Source organism: Hipposideros armiger, unplaced genomic scaffold (assembly GCF_001890085.2).
Source record: "Hipposideros armiger isolate ML-2016 unplaced genomic scaffold, ASM189008v1 scaffold_1270, whole genome shotgun sequence".
Taxonomy (NCBI): Eukaryota; Metazoa; Chordata; class Mammalia; order Chiroptera; family Hipposideridae; genus Hipposideros; species Hipposideros armiger.
This window is the reverse complement of record NW_017732620.1, coordinates 202,421-221,368: the sequence shown is the minus strand read 5'-3', so window position 1 is coordinate 221,368 and position 18,948 is coordinate 202,421. Positions and strand designations below refer to the sequence as shown.

At 38.0% G+C, this 18,948-nt stretch overlaps 1 protein-coding gene across 1 annotated transcript in view; it reads left to right on the top strand.

The window, feature by feature from the left end:
- DNAH8 (dynein axonemal heavy chain 8) overlaps window positions 1–18,948 on the top strand; it is a gene marked incomplete at its 5' end in the record, with an annotated part of 267,299 nt that overhangs the window by 61,706 nt on the left and 186,645 nt on the right. Inside the window, 11 exons of the mRNA XM_019633277.1 lie at window positions 39–211; window positions 1,556–1,734; window positions 7,904–8,091; window positions 10,408–10,494; window positions 10,588–10,695; window positions 11,700–11,834; window positions 13,296–13,457; window positions 15,328–15,574; window positions 15,698–15,939; window positions 16,033–16,173; window positions 17,573–17,810. Coding sequence (XP_019488822.1) covers window positions 39–211; window positions 1,556–1,734; window positions 7,904–8,091; window positions 10,408–10,494; window positions 10,588–10,695; window positions 11,700–11,834; window positions 13,296–13,457; window positions 15,328–15,574; window positions 15,698–15,939; window positions 16,033–16,173; window positions 17,573–17,810 — 1,900 coding nt within the window. The remainder of the gene's footprint in view (window positions 1–38; window positions 212–1,555; window positions 1,735–7,903; window positions 8,092–10,407; window positions 10,495–10,587; window positions 10,696–11,699; window positions 11,835–13,295; window positions 13,458–15,327; window positions 15,575–15,697; window positions 15,940–16,032; window positions 16,174–17,572; window positions 17,811–18,948) is intronic.

The window sequence follows — 18,948 nt, the reverse complement described above, 5'->3', positions numbered from 1 at the left end:
ATTCAGTATGTAATCTCTTTGTATTTCATGTTCTTTAGGTAAAAATGCATATCAAATCAGTTACTGATTTTGAATGGCTAAAACAGAGTAGATTTTATTTTAAAGAATATTTGGATCAAACGGTGGTGTCTATTACAGATGTTGATTTTATTTATCAAAATGAATTTCTGGGATGCACTGATCGTCTTGTGATCACTCCATTAACAGATAGGTAGGAAACTCAGTTTTTGTTATTCCATTTTGTAATGAAATAATGCACTTAAATTTTTTTTTTAATTGCATTTGAAATATTAACAAAGCTTATTGCTGTTGTGTTAGGTCTATGCTAGCTCCTGAAAGTCAGTTGTTACTTAAACACATGCACATTAAACTTTTATGGAGTAAAAAAAAAAAAAAAAAGTAAAGAATAAAAGCAAGCTTGAATTTTGACTATGAGTAATTTAGTCATAAATTTTAGATTTGCAAGATGGAAAAAAATATCTCTAGAACCATAAAGGAAGTCATTAGAATTGCAGAGAAGGAAGGGGCCCTGGGAATTGTCTTAGTATCCTGGTTTTTCAGATGTGGAAATTTGAGACCTAAAGTGAAGTTTCTTGACTAGGTCTGGATAGTCAGTTAATGGCAGATCCCCTTATGATTTTTTCCAGTATATGACATTAGGCAACAGCTGGGTCTTTTTCATGTTTACATATCCCACAGCACCCAGTGCAATATGCTATGCATAGAAGACAATCAATCTTTATAGGGTTGACTTAAATTGGGTCAGAGAACAATTAATTCTGCCATTACTTTAAATAGGGCTGCCTCCAGGTAAAATTGTAACAGTCAGATTTCGTCTTCAGCTTCCTCTTGATTCAGCCATGCCCAGTGCCTTTGCAGCATAAACCTGTCAGTGTGTTTTCTCTTCCACTGATATTTACATATAAAGCTTCATGTCCAACAAAGCTTTTCTAAGTTTTACTTGGATCTGAAACAAATATAACTGTAGCTGGATCATAGATACAATGAGGTTCATTACATTATTTTTAGCATATATCTGGATGAATGAAACACTATTTGCAATGTTGTGGCAGAGTTGGCTTGTGCTGGCTTGTGAGAGCCAACTACATGCATCTCGTCTCCATTTTGTGATGTCACATTGGTAGCTTGTGATCGGCCATAGTGGGAGCATTTATACCACAGAAATCAGCAAACATGAAAATCGATTTTTTTTTCCCCCCTGGAGAGCCAATTGTTAAACATCTGCCAGGACACTACTGCTTATTTGGTTCTCTGACTTAGGATTTATCCTGACCACAATGGAAAGAAGGCCTGAAGGCTTTAAGTCAGGGTTTTGGAATTTAAAGTTTGAACCAAGAAATGTTTGTAACCACTATATACTTCTAATGGATGTCAAGTACTCTGGCCTTGTGTGGGTGCCTGTCTGTTTTATGTGAACTGCTCCAATTCTAGAATAAACAGGCCCATTCCAATCACATTGGACTTTTTTGCTTGCGCATTACTGTAACGTATGTTATCTCATATTCACCATACTTTATCTGAATAACATTTGCAGGTGCTATATCACCTTGGCACAGGCTTTGGGGATGAACATGGGAGGTGCTCCAGCAGGACCTGCGGGCACTGGCAAAACAGAAACCACAAAAGACATGGGAAGATGTTTGGGAAAATATGTGGTCGTGTTTAACTGCTCAGATCAAATGGATTTCAGAGGGCTAGGAAGGATCTTTAAAGGCAAGTGTCAAACACTGTGAAGTTATTTTTGGTGAATTTATTTTTATTGCACTCTGATACTATTTTCTGGTATAAATCTAAAGTGATATTTTTCCACATAACCAAAATTAGTATGAGTTGGTGTGTATGATATTGTCACTTTTTCTTGGTCAAAAATGGCTGGATAGCATCAATTTTATATGGTTCGATACTACTGTTGGCATTATAGTCCATGAGTTAAATGTGTATTGGGTTATGAAAATGGAATCAATTTATTATGAATTTTTTTATGTCTGAATCAATTTATTATTGTCTGAAACAATGGTGGCGGAGATAAGATCCAAGACAACAAACCGATGACACACGTGGCTTCCCTTTCTACATTCAATCCCACTGAACTGAAAGAGTTTTTTTAAAGCAACACTGGAAAACAAGAAGGAGGGCTCTCAGCAGATGGGAAAAGTTGAGAATATCCTGAAAGATAGGTAGGAGGTGGTTTCAGATGGACAAAGAAAAAGATTAGAGAACATTTCTGTCTTAAAACTCAGTCCTTGGTGGTCTTCTCTTTTCTATCTACGTGGATTCTCTTGGTGATCTCATGTAGATCTAAACTTTAAATACTATCTATATGATCAAATTTATACTCATATATCTAGTTTGGACTTATTGAAATTCCAGATTCATATATACAACTGACATCTACTATTTGACATCTCCATTTAAATATCTCATAGGTCCAAGCTCTTGGTCTCCCCTCCCATGTCTGCTCCATTCTCAGCCTTCCCCATCACACTGAATAGCCACTCCACTCTTCCAGATGCTCAAACAAAAATCTTTGACTTATCCTTTACTCTGTCTTTCTCTCATACTCACATCCAAACTGTCAGTAAATGCTGTTAGCTCCACCTTCAGACTACATCCCAAATCTGATCACCTCTGATCCCACTGCTGTCATCCTGGTTCAAGCCAATCATCATCCCTCACATGTACTATTCCAACGAGCCTCCTAATTGGCCTTCCTGGGTTTACCCTCGTCCCCTCCATTCTAGCCTCAAAACAGCACCCCAGCAATCCTACATGTGGGCCAGAACATGACACTGTTCTGCTGAAAGCTGTCTAGTGGCTTCGCTCAGAGTAAAAGCTGAAATCCTCGCAAGGTCCTATATTGTCTTACATAACCACACCTGCCCCTCGTCTGCCCGCCTGTACTGTTCTGACCTGACCTCATCTCCTAATACTCTCCCCCCACTCTCCCCACTATACCTATATCGACCTCTATAATGCTTCTCAAAGACTCGGATCACTTTCCCTCCTCAGACCCCTGACTCTTACCATTCCTTCGATTCTTCTCCTGGATACTCATCCACATGGATCCCTTGATAAAGGATGTCCACAACAAATATCACACTTGAAAATCTGAAAGCATTCTCTTTGAGATGAAGTATAAGACAAGGATTCCCATTATTGCTTCATCTGCATCAGACCCGACTTAATGCAGTAAAGAACAACAGTAGCAACAACAAAAATATGAAGATTGGAAAAAAAGAAATACAAAATTCCATTATTTACAAATGTTATGGTAGACTGTAAAGAAAATTTTTTTAAATCTATAGAAAATTAGAATTTAGCAAGTTTCCTAGAATATGAAATCAAGTAAAATTTGTTTCGATAAACCACAAAGAACGGTTAGAAAGTGAAAATATTGGAAAGATATCATTTTTGAGAGTGTGATTTGGCACAGGGATTGATAAACAGACCAGTGGAATATAATAGAGAATGCAGAAATAGGTCAAGGACACTTGACATTTGGCAAAGGTGATACTGTAAATCAGTGATGAAGAGATAGACTTTACAATAAATTGTCCTGGAACAACAGATGATTAATATAACAAGGGAAACTGGATCCCAACATAGTATATGAAAATTGAATGCCTAAACCATATATAAAAATGAATTCTGAAAATTAAATGCCTAAATATGGTAGGCAAAACTATATGGTTTTTAGAAGGTAATAAAGGAAAATATTTTTGTTTTCACAGTAGAAAGGGATTTTTAATACAAAAAAAATCACAAACCATAAAGATTGATACATTGATACATCTGTTCATGAATGGATACCAAAAAGAGAAAGCTCATGCCAGAAATTTGAAAAAGGCATTTCCAACATATATTGCCTACAAAGGATAGGTATAAATATGTGAATAATGCCTAGAATCAATGAGGAAAAGATAACCCAATAGAAAAATGAGAAAAAGTCTTGAACAGGCATTGCACAAATGAAGAAAATCAGATGACCAGCAATCAAAGAATTGCATATTCTAACCATTTTGTAGATACCAGGTTAACAAAAATGTAAGTGTGACCTTTTTGCCCATGGGCAAAGTGTAGAGCAACAGAAACAATCACTCACTACTGGTGGGAGTAGCATACATGTACATTCACAGCTGTCCCACCTCCTGGTATATATTCAGATAAACTGCACTTACGCACAGGGGACCTGTGTGTAAATGTTCACAGCAGTGTTGCTTATGACAGCAAACACTGCAAACAGCTCGAAGTTTTCTAGGATGGACTGATTACATAAATTGTGAACATATAATTTGTATATCACCTATAAAGGAAAGAAAATGTATATGAAATTCTGTAAGGCAATGCGATATAGCAATAAAAATGAGTCACTACAACACGGTGCACTGACAGTCTCACAATTACAATTTAGAGGGAAAAAACCAAGTCTCGTAAAATTCATATAGTGCGATTAAATTTATGTAAAATTCAAAATTAGGTAAAACAAAAAAATACAGATTATTTAGCCATGTATATCTAAATAGTAAAAAAAGAAAAGGAAAGCAAGAGACTGATTATCACAACGCTCAGACTAGCAGTTCAGACTTCCCTCTGGGAGGGAAGAGAGGGGAAGAAGTACACCGGGGCTTCCTTCTATTACATGTCATGCGTTCATTCATCTAGCTCTTCCTTTAAATCTTAACGATATGAAAATGTCCCTATAGTAGATGTCATGAGATTGCACACCCAGCTCTTACCTTTCATTACCTGACTGTTGGTAATATTTTATACACACACACACACACACACACACACACAGTGTGATCACAAAATATGGTGAATGTTTAAATTAAAAAAATTTATTACAGTAAAAGACACATTGCCACTAACCCCCCTCAAAATACTCCCCCTCGCTTTGAACACACTTATCCCATCGTTCTTGCCACTTTCTGAAGCAGTTCTGGAAGTCCTCTTTTATGAGTGTCTTTATTTGCGCTGCCGTGGCTGCCTCGATGTCCTGAATCATTTTGACTTTGGGAAAGAGCCAGAAGTCGCACGGTGCCAGATCCAGTGAATATGTTGGATGAGGACACACCATAATGTTTTTATTTGACAGAAATTGCAGTATACCAGAAGCGATGTAAGACACAGAGCGTTGTCATGCTAAAGGATGAAGTAAAGACACTCATGAAAGAGGACTTCCAGAACTGCTTCAGAAAGTGGCAAGAATGATGGGATAAGCGTGTTTGAAGCAAGGGGGAGTATTTTGAGAGGGATGAATGGCAATGTGTCATTTACTGTAATAAATTTTTTTACTTAAACATTCACTGTATCTTTTGATCATATATATATATATATATATATATATATATATATATATATATACATNATATATATATATATATATATATATATATATATATATATATACACATTTATACAGCCTTTATGTGATATTGCTCCATTTAAGAAAGAGAGCAAAACATAAGCTACAGACTAGGAAGGAGATGATATGTGAACACGTATACCTGACAAAAGATTAAGATCCAGCACTTGTTAGTAAGAATGTGTAGAAATTGGTACTCCTTGTGTGTGTGTGTAAATTGGTGGAGCTGCTGCAAAGAACAGTCTGGCAACAGGAGGTAAATGTGATAGTGCTCGTGGACCCAGAATTTCTACTCCTCCCACAGATTGCAAGAAGACGGGAGCAAGACTGATACAATGTTACAGCAAATTATTAGGACCAACCCAAGTAGCCACTGAGAGTAAAAGGAATTTTTAAACTGGTATATTTTATGCTGTGGAATACTGTACAGCACAGCATTTAAAAATAGTGAGCTAGATTCACATGTATCAGTATCAGTAAATCTCAGGAAAATAACACTGAGCAAATCACTCAAATTTTAGGAGGATATATATACAGTGTCTTATAGATAGCTAGATAGATGTTGACAGATAAATAGATACGCATGTATAAATTTTGAACGAGCAAAATATATAGTGTTCATGAATATATGCGTAAGAACAGTAGTTGAAAAGAAGGCATAGGAACCATTGGCATCAAATTCGAGATAGAGGTTACTTCCGGGGCACGAGGGCGTGTGGACCCAAGAGGCACATAGGTGGACTTGAATTGTAGTTCTAATATTTTATTCTTTAGAATGAAATCTGAAGCAAATTGTTAAGATTTGATAGGTGAGTACATGGGTATTCATTATTGTATTCTTTATAATTGCCTGTTAAAACATTTTGAACCCTGAGAATTATTTTCTAATCAAAGAAAAGGGTTCTTCTGTCGATCATTTCCGGCTTGAGGGTTGGGGATTGTTGAGAGAAGCTGACTAGAGGGCAAGGTAAACCCCAGAATACCAAAATTATGGCAGAAGGCCGGGGAAAATTAAGGGAGGTGTCTGTCTTCCATGGTTTTCCTCCGTATAAAGGTAGTAAGTAGCACAGCTGTCTGAAGTGGGAGTCCTGACAAAGATCAACCCCAGAAGGGAGCTTGTGCCAGAGAGGCAAGCAATGCACCAGGTGAAACTGCAAGCCTCAGACCAAGAGGGGGCGTTCTCCTTGCTTCCCAATCACCAGGAGCGGGCTTGCATCTTGCAAACAGGAATCTATTTACAGGATGAGGAAATACACACACATGCAGACATAATGAAGTGTCATAAAATATTTGAAGAAATTAGGGAGGCACCCCAAAAAGCAAAGAGACCTACTCATCACAAAATTGATTAATAGAGGAAAAAAGAAAAAAGTAAATAAAATGAAGAGGTTAGGGAGATACAAGAATTTATCACGTACAACCAATTCAAGAAAAACAGGCGGCTATGAAAAACATAACAAATTGAATAATTAGATATTGACAATGTAAATTTTAAAAAAAATCTCTTGAATTGAACTATCTAGCCAAAAGAATACATTTCCAAAGCCAATGGAAAGTTTGAAAAACTTAGGAACCACGGAGATAGCTATTACTAAGTTCCAACATCTGTATAATGGAAATCCCCAAAGGAAAGAAGAAAAACTGGAGGGAGAGGAGAAGGGGCAATAATAGGAGAAAAAGAGCATTTCATGCAGCTAAAGATAGTGGATGTTTTCATCCTCAGAGATTAGACAGCAGCATTCACAATATACAGCCTGTACAGTCTGTCTTTGTGCTGGGTTTTGTAAGGAATAAATGAAAGCCCTTTGGCCATTCTGTCTCCCTCAGCCTCCTGACGTTTCTCTCATTTTAATAAGAAAGGAGCAGGGGTGGGGTAGGGGGCAGTGAGTGGGGGGAGGGGGTTGTCACTTTGTGAGAGGTGAAAAGGATAACTAGTGCATTGTTTTGTACACCTGAAATTAATAATAATAATTAAAAAAACCAAAAACCCGCAATGAGATGCCACTTCCCACCCACTGGGAAGGATATAATGAAAAAGGTAGACAATGAGAAATGCTGGCAAGGATGTGGGGAAGTTGGAAAACCCTTATACATTACTGGTAGGAAAATAAAGTGGGCCAGTCGCTTTGGGGGGGTAAAAAAAAAAAAAAGGAGCAGAGTGATCTGACCTAGACGGGGCATCCCTTATTGTGTCAGTTTCCTCACTTATTATGTTTCCTTCTCCATCCTCACTTGATGTGACACTTCAAGACTGAATCACATTTTATCACCCTTCAGCACCCCTCGGCATATGACGTGTCTATGCTTTCATTTTGGTGTGTACTGTCTGCATTGTCTTGGTGGTGATGCACACACAATGAAGCCTCTTTGTATCTAAAATGAAATGTGTCTTTCTAAACAGCCAGATATGAAACTTTATATAAATTGTATTTCTATATATAATTGTTTGAGAGCACTTTGGAGAAATGATTGTTAATATGAAGTAACATTTTTCAAATTAATTGTTTTTCATCCCAGGTCTTGCACAGTCAGGCTCTTGGGGCTGTTTTGATGAGTTTAACAGAATTGAATTGCCTGTCTTATCAGTGGCAGCCCAGCAAATTCATATTATTTTGATGGCAAGAAAAGAGAGAAAAAAACAGTTCATTTTTTCTGATGGTGATTGTGTTGATTTAAATCCAGAATTTGGGATCTTCTTAACAATGGTGAGAACACAAGGTTTAAATACAACTTGATTAGACTTAAATGAAAGAAAATATCTATTAGTGGATAAATGACTGACTATTTAGGGGTCAGGAGCTATTCTCTCTTAACATATGATTTGTTTTGAGTAGTAAAAATAGCCGAGACAGAAAATAAAATAGTAATATGTTAATGATAATAATAGCTACTGTTTATTGAGCACTTATTATGTGTGAGGTAATAGGCTAAATGCTTTATGCATTATATCAGACAGGATAGCTATAGTAACAGTTTTCAAATCTTAATGGCTTAAAACCTCAAGGATTTATTTCTCCCTCATGCCACATGTCCACTGTGGTTTGATTGGGTAGGGGTAGGGAGAGCAGGTCTGCTTTATATGTCCTCACTCTGGGACTGCCTCTGTCATAGCTGGTTGCTGTAGCAAAGGAACAAGAGAACATGAAGAATTATGCTCTGGCTCTTAGAGTTTCTGTTCAGAAGTGATACAAGTCACAGCCATTGGCTAAAGCAATTTACAGGGCTGCACCCAACTTGAAAGGGCCAGGGAAGTATAGTTCTGTAGTGTATTTTGTACGGTGGACATTTTATAACTGAGGTACCTCAGACTCAGGGAGATTTTAAAACTTGCTCAAGTCACACAGCCAGTGAGAGAAAGATGCTGTTGTCTGTCTAACATCAACACCTGACTACTTAACGTCTACACTTGGTTTTTCTCTGAAACTTAATACAGGATGATAGAAATGATTTAAAATGTCCAAAAAGGTCCTATACCAAAGAACTGTAACAAATTTAGTTACCATGTAATGGAGAGCAGAACTCTGAGGTACAATATTGTAAAGATAGAAAACCAAAGGCATGAATAAATAGGAGTTTCTATGAATTGGAGAAATGATGTTAAAATGTTGAACCAGTTTTATTTAATGTTTTTATGTATTCTCTATTCATTTAAATCTCTAAGTTGCAAGATAACACAAAGTGTCCCAGTAGATAAATCATAGGAAGCAAAATCAAGAAAGTTTCTGATAAGCGTTATTGTGAACAAACATCTAGTAAGGCAGTTGGGGGTAAATAATAATCCTGAAGTGATCAGTTATAACTTAGAAAATGGAATGAAGAAATATACTCAGTGCGATAATGGTGGTGTAGAAGAATTTAAAAGAAGTTGAACAACCTCCCTGGATTCAGAATAATATTGAAAATATCAATTAGATACTGGATTAGGCTGTGAATAACTGAGACACAAAAGGTAGTGGTTTTAAGATTCTTCTGTTTCCTAACTCCATCATGGTTTCCAACGTCAAGGTCACTTTATGACCTAAGAGGCTACAGAAGCATCTCTGTTTTATCTCAGTCAACTAACTAAATCACCTCCATTCAAACAAACAAGGATATTTCATACAGTGTGTCTCTTTGCATTTTATGGTGTAGAATTTAATCAACCAGCTGCAAGGCAGGCTGGGAAATGTAGTTTTTAATCTGGGTAGTGATGCACCCAACCTGCATCTGGCATTCTGTAACTAAAGAAGGAGCAAAGAAGGAGCATTGATAGGCAAGCAGCAATCTCTGTATTCCCGGCACTTAGCAAGGCATCTGGCCTAGTGATGGTATCCAGTAAGTGGTCAGGGATTCAAGGTTTCTTAGTTCACTTTCCTAAAATAACTGACTTCTCTTTGCCTGACGTGTCTTTGAACCCCTAACCTTAATCCTGGGACGTTGGGGTCTGACCTGTCCTCATCCTGTAGCTACTTATGAGGCCTTAGCTTCCTTTCCACCTCTACACTTGTCTTTTTCAATACTTTTCTCATCATTCCCTCCTTTATTTCTCTTCACCTCCGTAAGTTTTTTTTTTTTTTAACAGGACTTTGTCAGACAAAGGACTCTTTAATTCTGACTGATAAGAATAATTGAAGAGAGGAGATTAAAATTACCTAAGTAGACTAATCAGTATGAAACCCTGAATTTTCTTCCTCTTTCAATAACATTTTCAATCATAATTATCCCTGTATTTATTCGTTTTTTTTTCCATTTTCTTTTCTATTTTTTTAACCAGTTGATAAATAGATACATAATTTTTGCTACACAAAGTGGTGTGTGTGCCTTTATTAATATAATAAAAATGGAAATATATAAAGGGAGTAATGTGACATTAATAAATATGGATGGCCCAATATACATTTTTGAGAAAGGAGGAAGCTTTTATGAATCTAATGATTTTTTCAATACCACCTTAGACTCTGAATTAGGGGTTTGAAATGTATTAATATTTGTGAAATAAAATTTAAATCAATAATTGAAACTTAAATAATTTTAACTTTTAGAACCCTGGATATGCTGGGCGCCAGGAACTGCCAGAAAACTTAAAAATTCAATTTAGAACTGTTGCTATGATGGTTCCTGATAGACAGGTATGCATTGGGATTTAAAAGCGTAATATAATTTTTGTTCTTCACTTGCTTTACACTAAAGTTGTTGAAAATTTCACTGTATTAATTTTTCAGATCATTATGCGAGTTAAACTTGCAAGCTGTGGTTTTCTTGAAAATGTTGTCTTGGCTCAGAAATTTTATGTTCTTTACAATCTCTGTGAGGAGCAACTTACTAAGCAGGTAACTCTGTTTTTCCCTTAGCCATAGAACTTGATCGTTTACTTTGCAGTTTTACCTTGAGAAATAAATGCTTATCAAGGAGCTTTTAAAAATCTCACTGTCTAGGGCCGGCCGAGTGGCTCAGTTGGTTAAGAGCTCGCTCAAGAGTTTGAGCTCTGAGCAACAGTGGTTCGAGTCCAGCCCGAGCTGAGCAGCCCCTGAGCTGCCAACAGGTAGCAGGATGGCTCAGCTAAAAAACAACAAAAAAAACCCCCCCCCCCAAAAAACCTCACTGTCTCATTTCTAAAATATATTTATAATTACTTTGACCTATTGATTATGTATTTTGAAAACTTTTTTATCTGGGAATAATTATAGATTCACAGGAATTTGCAAAGAAATGCACAGGAAGGTCCTGTGTACTCTTTACCCCACTTCCCGCGATGGAGACATCTTGTCACTATAGTACAATAACGAAACCAGAAAATCGGCACTGATACAACCCACAAAGTTTAAGATTTCACCAATTGTACATACACTCGTGTGTGTGTGTGTTCATTCATCTATGACCATAATCAGCACACAGAACTGATCTGTCACCACATGGTGTCCTCATGCTGCCCCATTATAGCCACAGCCAACTTGCTCCCAGACCCCTAAACCCTTGTAGCCACTAATCTTCCCCCCATCTCTATAATTTTATTTCAAGAATGTTATATAAATGGAGTCATATAACCTCTTTGGTTACATGTTTTAAATCTGTCTCTCAGACTGTATCAGACTGCCTTATTCTCAAAAGATGTTTAAAGCGCGACACTGTATCATTAGCTTGATCTTTTCAATGGAATGATGATCATTTGTCAGTTAAAGAAAAGATGGCAGAACTGAGCTAATAAAACTTTGCAGCTGAGCCACTCCAAAACTACAGTATATGTGTATCACAATATCTGGCTATATGTATACAGTGGGTCTACATTTAGAGCTTTTCAGTTAAATCTTCTTTTCTCTCTCTTTTCCCATCTTAGGTTCATTATGACTTCGGGCTGAGAAATATTCTATCTGTGTTGAGGACACTTGGAGCTCAGAAAAGAGCCCGACCGGAAGATACTGAATTTAGCATTGTCATGAGAGTACTAAGAGATATGAACCTTTCTAAATTGGTATCTTTCTTCTCCAAATTCACTTCTCTTTCAAAATTTTGACCTAGTTTCTTTCTACTTAGCCGACCAATAGGGATGGGCTTGTGTTAAGCTAGGAGCATTAACAATTGCAGGGACAATGGGTGTGCAAAGCTACCCCTATGCCTCCAGGAGGCAGAAAACCCCATGGCCTCGGATGACCACTGTGGGCTGGAAATTCATCCTTTGGTCAGTTGAGTGCTGAGCCTTCATCAGTGGGCTTCAGCCCCAAAACTTCAGTCCATTCCTTTATCATTATTCATAATATAGTACATATTCTAAACGTGAAAATCTGGATTCACTGGGAACCATGAGAATTCTTTGCTTTGTCTGTATATGATTAGCTTATCTCAGCTGTGTCTCTCCCAAAACATCAACATTATTTCTGTTTTCCAAAATGCGTTGAAAGTTTGCCATGGAGATTATAATAGTTATTTCACCACTTTCATTCTTGTCACAATGGTAGCCAAGTTGTTTTGAATTAGCTGATGGACAAGTTCATGGGGTGTTTATTCAGGGGCCTCTCTAGGCTATGTATTGTGTCCACGCCCTGGGAGAACAAGGTTGAAGAAGAAATGGTTCCTAGGGAGCCCACATTTTAGCTACAAAAGCTAATAATTAACATCTGTGTAGTTCATTACTATTCCAGAGACTTTTCAGGGGTATTGTCTTTTTTGAGTCTTAGCCACTCTGTGGGATATGGGTGACTAGAGTGTTTATGGCCATTTTACTTGTGAGGGAACTGAGATTCGGAGCGTTTGGAGAACCCACCACAATCGCAGTCAGTTGAGAAGCTGGAACAAAAATCCACAAGACTTTCTGATGCCAGATTCTCTGCTCCGTCCAGTAGACCTCACTGCCTCCCTTAGATAATGATATTCTTAAAACTACAGACAAGAATTCTAGAAAGCAACAGGGGAGCCCCAGAAAACACAGAGTGGTTAGCAGTTGGGAATGGGGTGCTGTAGACATGAAAGATGTAGCTAATAAGGATTAGCGTCAGAGTACTTACATCTGCAATAGTTGGAACTCTGATGGTTTTCCAGCCGATGTTGGATGAGCAAGTCATACAGGGTTATGGGTATTTTCCTTATTTAAATGAAATATTAATATTTTATTCTCATGGGGTTGGGACTGTCATTTGTTTTTTATGGTTAATGCATATACCTGTCTGTGAGAAGCAAAGCATTCATATGATAAAGTAAATGAGAGCAAACCTTGGAGCAGTAGCTTGTAGAAGACATTGAATGCCAAGGAACTTGGGATGCAATGCTGTAGGTAACTGGGTTCAGTGGTGGTGTTCAGGAGAAAGTGTTAGAGGATACAAGTCTGGTTCAGAGAGTAATATATCTCTAGGCATGAAGTGATGAGTGCTATGTGCTTCCTAGCTGGTTGATAAACATTTGTGGACTGAACACACAAATTTATTCTATGCCATCTTAGGTTGATGAAGATGAGCCCCTGTTCCTCAGCTTAATCAATGACCTGTTTCCAGGATTACAACTGGATAGTAGTACTTACGTGGAACTCCAAGCCGCAGTAGCCAACCAGGTCAAGATAGAAGGTTTGATTAACCATCCCCCCTGGAATCTCAAACTTGTGCAGGTAAAGACATTTTAATCTATTATCAATATAATGATAGGCATGCGTTGTTAAACATCACCGTTTGAGGAGAACTCATGATATTAGTCTTACTCGATGTAATTGTTGACACAAAATTAAAACACATCAATACAAGAAGAGTCCTCAGGAGGATGGAGGATGTGTTGGTCCTAGTGGGATAGTATGGATTTATTGAGGTTACTTATACCTGGTGAGAAGGTTGGGTGGTAACCAGACTCTCAAAAACAGTTGGGTGGGGATATGAAGTTATGAAAACACAGGGAGCTGGGGTGATCCAGCTGGCTTCTTGCACCCGGTCCGGCAGTATCGCCGTGGCTGGGTGCCTTTGTGGGACACGGAGCCTGAGGAATCTGGTAGTGTTACTTTGCTCCTGCTTTGTGTGTGGACATGTTCACACACCTACACTTGAATCTTTGTCTGCGTCTCTTGGTATCTTTCTGTTCCTCACATTTCACCCATGACAACCACCCAGCCACTTTATCAGCAGAGTCAAGAAACTGTAGCAGAGACACAGGATGAAATCTCTATGAACTTCATGCTTTGGGGGTATTTTCCAGGGCTTTTGGAATATGAATGAGCTGAAACTTTGGAGACTGTTAAAAACTGTATTTGAAAAACAACAATTCTTATTTTAACTTACTATTTTTGCCAGATTATAAGAAGTGCAAGTATATGAAACGTATCCAAATCTTGCAAGGAAATATTTAAAGTTTAAAAGTTTAAGTATTATTCATCATCCATGTATTGGAAACCACTTAAAAACTTTTTTTTAATTTCTGAGAAAACATTTTGTATTTGATATTCATACAGTATGCTGAGTACGAAAATCCTGCTAAACTCAGTGGGTGGGGGACTACAATATTATGTTCTTTTTTGATGTCAGTGACATTACTCTTTGATATATTGTTATGACCAGTGCCTCTGTTGGCTTTTAAACTAAGGGTTACAGTAGTAATATCTATCTAAAATGGAAGGAGAAGAATTCAAATTCTACCGCTGATCTGCTGTGAGACCTGTGAATTCTTGTTTTTATTAAGAAGCCAATAGACAGGATGTTGTACCAGACGCTGTCCAGGCTCTGAGTGTCTCTCCTTGAACCTCTCTCACCATTTCTGTGTGCACTTCCTCAGCTTCCGTGTGATTCTAATACATTCACCCACATTCACCACTCCCTTCTGAAGACCTGGAGCCACTTTGTTGCCATGCCTGGGGTTTTATTTTCCACCCACTCCCAAACCAACATCTTAGTAAAGGACTAATGGGTTACCCTCTACAGGATTTTGTCCTCAACCACACCTTGCTTGGCTTTTCCCCATTCCTGGTCTGCTTCCCCCACTCCCTTATCAATTTCTCCTGGGAGCACTGCCTGAATAAATCACTTGCACAAGAATCCTCAGCTCAAGCTGTGTTACTGAGTAACTGGAAGGCGGATGTGTAACTTGGATCTTCACCATAATGATGTGTGTTGCTGCTTTCCACCACGAGGGGGCGATATAATCACATTGCATGCAGACGGGAGAAACTGCTCGATATGTATCAGCAAAACAAAATGACAAGGACTAGTAGTTTGAGATGCAGAAACTATATCCCGAATTAATTATTTCCAAAATGTAATCCAAATTCCATATTGTCATTACTTTATCAGTTGTATCGTTTTATAACATGGTGTTAATTTGCTATCTACGTTCAGTAAAACAAAAAACATTTATATCTTCTCATCTTTCAAATAATGAACTAGTTACTTCAGTGAAGCACTGATTAAAAGCTTTTTAAATTTCAGCACACTACTTCCATGAATGTCAGCAAGAGACAAGTTACATTTTTCAATTGATTGTTTCATTTCATTACGTAGTTATACGAGACATCGCTGGTACGTCATGGCTTGATGACTCTTGGGCCCAGTGGTTCAGGGAAGACAGCCGTTATAACTATCCTGATGAAGGCACTAACAGAATGCGGCAGGCCTCACAGAGAAATGCGAATGAATCCGAAAGCTATTACTGCGCCTCAGATGTTTGGCCGACTGGACACTGCTACCAATGATTGGACAGATGGGATTTTTTCTACGCTGTGGAGAAAAACATTAAAAGCTAAAAAAGGTACACATAAGCTCTCCTTTGTGGTCAGTGTTTTCGGGCCAGTTTATTAATGAGTTATTTGCATAATTTTCTGCTTTAATTATTTTCAAGTGAAAAGTGATTTTCTGTTTTAATTATTCACAGGTGAAAACATATTCCTTACTTTAGATGGCCCTGTAGATGCCATTTGGATCGAGAACTTAAATTCTGTGTTGGATGACAATAAGACGCTCACGTTAGCTAATGGAGATCGCATCCCCATGTCCCCCAGTTGTAAGCTTCTGTTCGAAGTCCACAATATTGAGAATGCCTCTCCTGCCACGGTTTCTCGGATGGGCATGGTCTATATCAGCAGCTCTGCTCTCAGCTGGAGGCCGATATTACAGGTGCGGAAGAGAGACCCCCCCCCCAGAAGCAGGCTCAGTATCTTTCTATGTTTCACTTTCTTAATAAACAGAGACTCTGTTTCTTTGCTGCAGGCATGGTTGAACAAGCGCACTGCACAGGAAGCGTCTGTATTCCAAAGTCTGTATGATAAAATATTTGAAGATATATATACATTTATGAAACTAAACCTCAATCCAAAAATGCAACTCTTAGAGTGCAACTATATCATGCAAGTAAGATTTTCCTTTTTGTACATTCACTACTTAGATTTGAGATTCCCCCCCCCCACTAGTTGCAGTTTAGAGGCATCTGAAATAGAAAATACACGCAGTCCATAGAAATCTTTTTATCATGTGGCTGTGAAGGCTCTGAGAAGTTGGATTCCTATTAAAGAGCTCATTAATGCTGTTTCTGCTATCTCTTTTCTATTTTCATTTCCCAGGGGAGTGTTGTCAGGAGAAGAGGAACGAACCATCTTTCTCATTGTCAAGCTTAGTAACCTTCCCAGAAAGTGTGTCCAATAATGAGAGTAGGTAACATAAATAAATAAAGCTGGCAGTTCTATAGAAAAGTACAAAAAAGAGCTGGTGGCAATCAGGAACAGATGGATGGCAATCTTGGCTTTGCAAATTTAGTATATGTCAGGGAACGCTTTAAACAGTTCTCCAAGTAGTTTGTAGTATTTTTTTCCTTACTCAGTTTTCCTTATTACTCTTTGGGGGAAAAAAAAACCAACAGAACTGAGCATAGATTTTTAAGGGCTCTCCTGATTCTAGTCTATAAGTGATCTCTCATTATCCATTCTAGTGCTTTGATTCTCTCTTAGTGTAAGGGGTATCAGTCAGTGAAGATGGGTGGGTTCGAAATAATGTATAAGGCAGAAATCAATGAATATTTAGTAATTACTTAAAATGCATAATATAAGTGAAAATCCTATCTTGAAATAATGTTGTTTTAAAAGACTAAGGATGTCTTACTTGTAGATACATTTCTTTCTGATGCCATATGGGGGTTGGCACACTTTTTCTTAAAAGGGTATATAGGGCAAATATTTTAGGCTTTGCATAAGTAAATATTTTAGGCTTTGTACAACTCTCTGTTTCATCTACTCACCTCTGCTGTTGTATTGCAAAAGCAGCCAGACACAATGTGTGCATGAATGAGTGTGACTCCATTTCAGTAAAACTTTATTTACCAAACAGGTGGCTGGCCCCTGGGGCCACAGTTTTCTGAGCCCTGCAAAATGTTAAAAAGAAATAAAATCCTTGATCTAGAAAATTGGGAGTAACCAAACTTTAGAACCAGAAATTACCTTTGAAAACACATAGTCTAGGCTTTTTGCTTTTCACATCAGGAAACAGAGACTCAGAAAGGTTAGTGGCATGAGCTGGGACTAGAAACCTTACCTCTAGATTACCAGGTTAGTGTCCTTTCTGCTAGGCCATGCAGCCTGATGAAAGCAGGATGATTTTTCTTTGAAATGCTGATGGCTGTTGGACAGTGATCATGCAGTGTCTGGAGATATATTTGTTTTCTGTTTCCCTCCTCCTTCTAAGTTTATTATCATTTACATTTTTTACTTAAAACATTTAAATGTAGAATTTTTTTTTATTGTATTTCAAATATTTTCAGTCTCTCACTCTTCTGGAAGGTTTAATTCCCTCAAAAGAAGAAGGCGGTGTTTCATGTGTCGAACATCTTCATAAATTATTTGTGTTTGGCCTAATGTGGAGCTTAGGAGCCCCTCTGGAGTTGGAAAGCAGAGACAAGCTTGAAGCCTTTTTACGAAATCACGGAAGCAAGTTAGACTTACCAAAAATACCTAAAGGCACAAATCAAACCATGTATGAGTTTTATGTTACGGATTATGGTAAGCACAGTGACTTATACCTGAAATGAAATGACAGTATTTTTAATGGGAAAAATATAAAGTCTTCTATGGGGAAATAGTAAACCAATTATGAATAACATAATAGCTAATACATTTTTAAGGGGCATATATATGCAAAGAGTAGTATAATGTTGCACACTGGCCATGTTGGGAACTGGTATAGAGACTCTTGACTTCTCCTTTTGGAGTGGCCTAAGTGAAATCTGGCACAAATAAGTTAGCAACACCTCTTACATTATCTACTTTCTAATGCGTGACAAGGAAAGACAGCAGTGTAGAGAACACAGATTCTTCATGATGCAGGAACAGATCAATCCCACAACTTCCCTGTTGGAAATGTCAGAATAAGTAGAGAACGAACCAGACAGATGGGTCCTGCATACATGTAGCAGACCCAGCCTCCAGTGTGTGGAGGGCCCAGCTCACCTCTCTCTAAAAGAAATGCCCTTGAGCTTGGTGCCTTTATCCAGAGCCACGCTCCCAGTTTTTCTAACTCTGAGAGAAGAAAAATCATGCTTCCTAAAAACTGTACCTACCTCTGATTCTTCCTAAAACCCCAAAAGAGCAAAGGTAGTTTTTTTTAATGCATAAACTCAAAAGAACAGAAGAGTAGACAGCAATAACATTTGGAAAGCATGAAAGCAGAAAGGTAAGTGGCAGTTGATTTAGCACACTGGGCAAAAAGATAACCCTAAACCAGCAGTGGGAAGAGTTGAGAAGCAATGTAAAGTATATTACATTACCTTCTAAGGGTTCAGGCATTGAAAACGGGGGTGAAGGTAGAGGTAAAAACCAGAGGGCTGATTGTAAGTCTGCTTAAGAAACACACCTCCAGGTCCTCTTTCCAAAGCCACACTGCTAGACAACCGCACCTCCCCCACACTGGCCAGAGACTGAAAAGTTAGTGTTTGGAGAGTGTAAAACACAGGGTTGCCTGGGCTTGGGGGACTCTAGTCACATTTGAGGGTAGGGGAATCACTTGAAAATGGGGATTAAGTGGAAGTTTGTGTTTTTAAAGGGCTTTTATAAAGAAACTGAGGTAAATTAATTTTTTTCAGCTGGCCACCTTTCACCAGAATGACCAGTAATTTTACAGCATGTGATTAGATGCTATTAA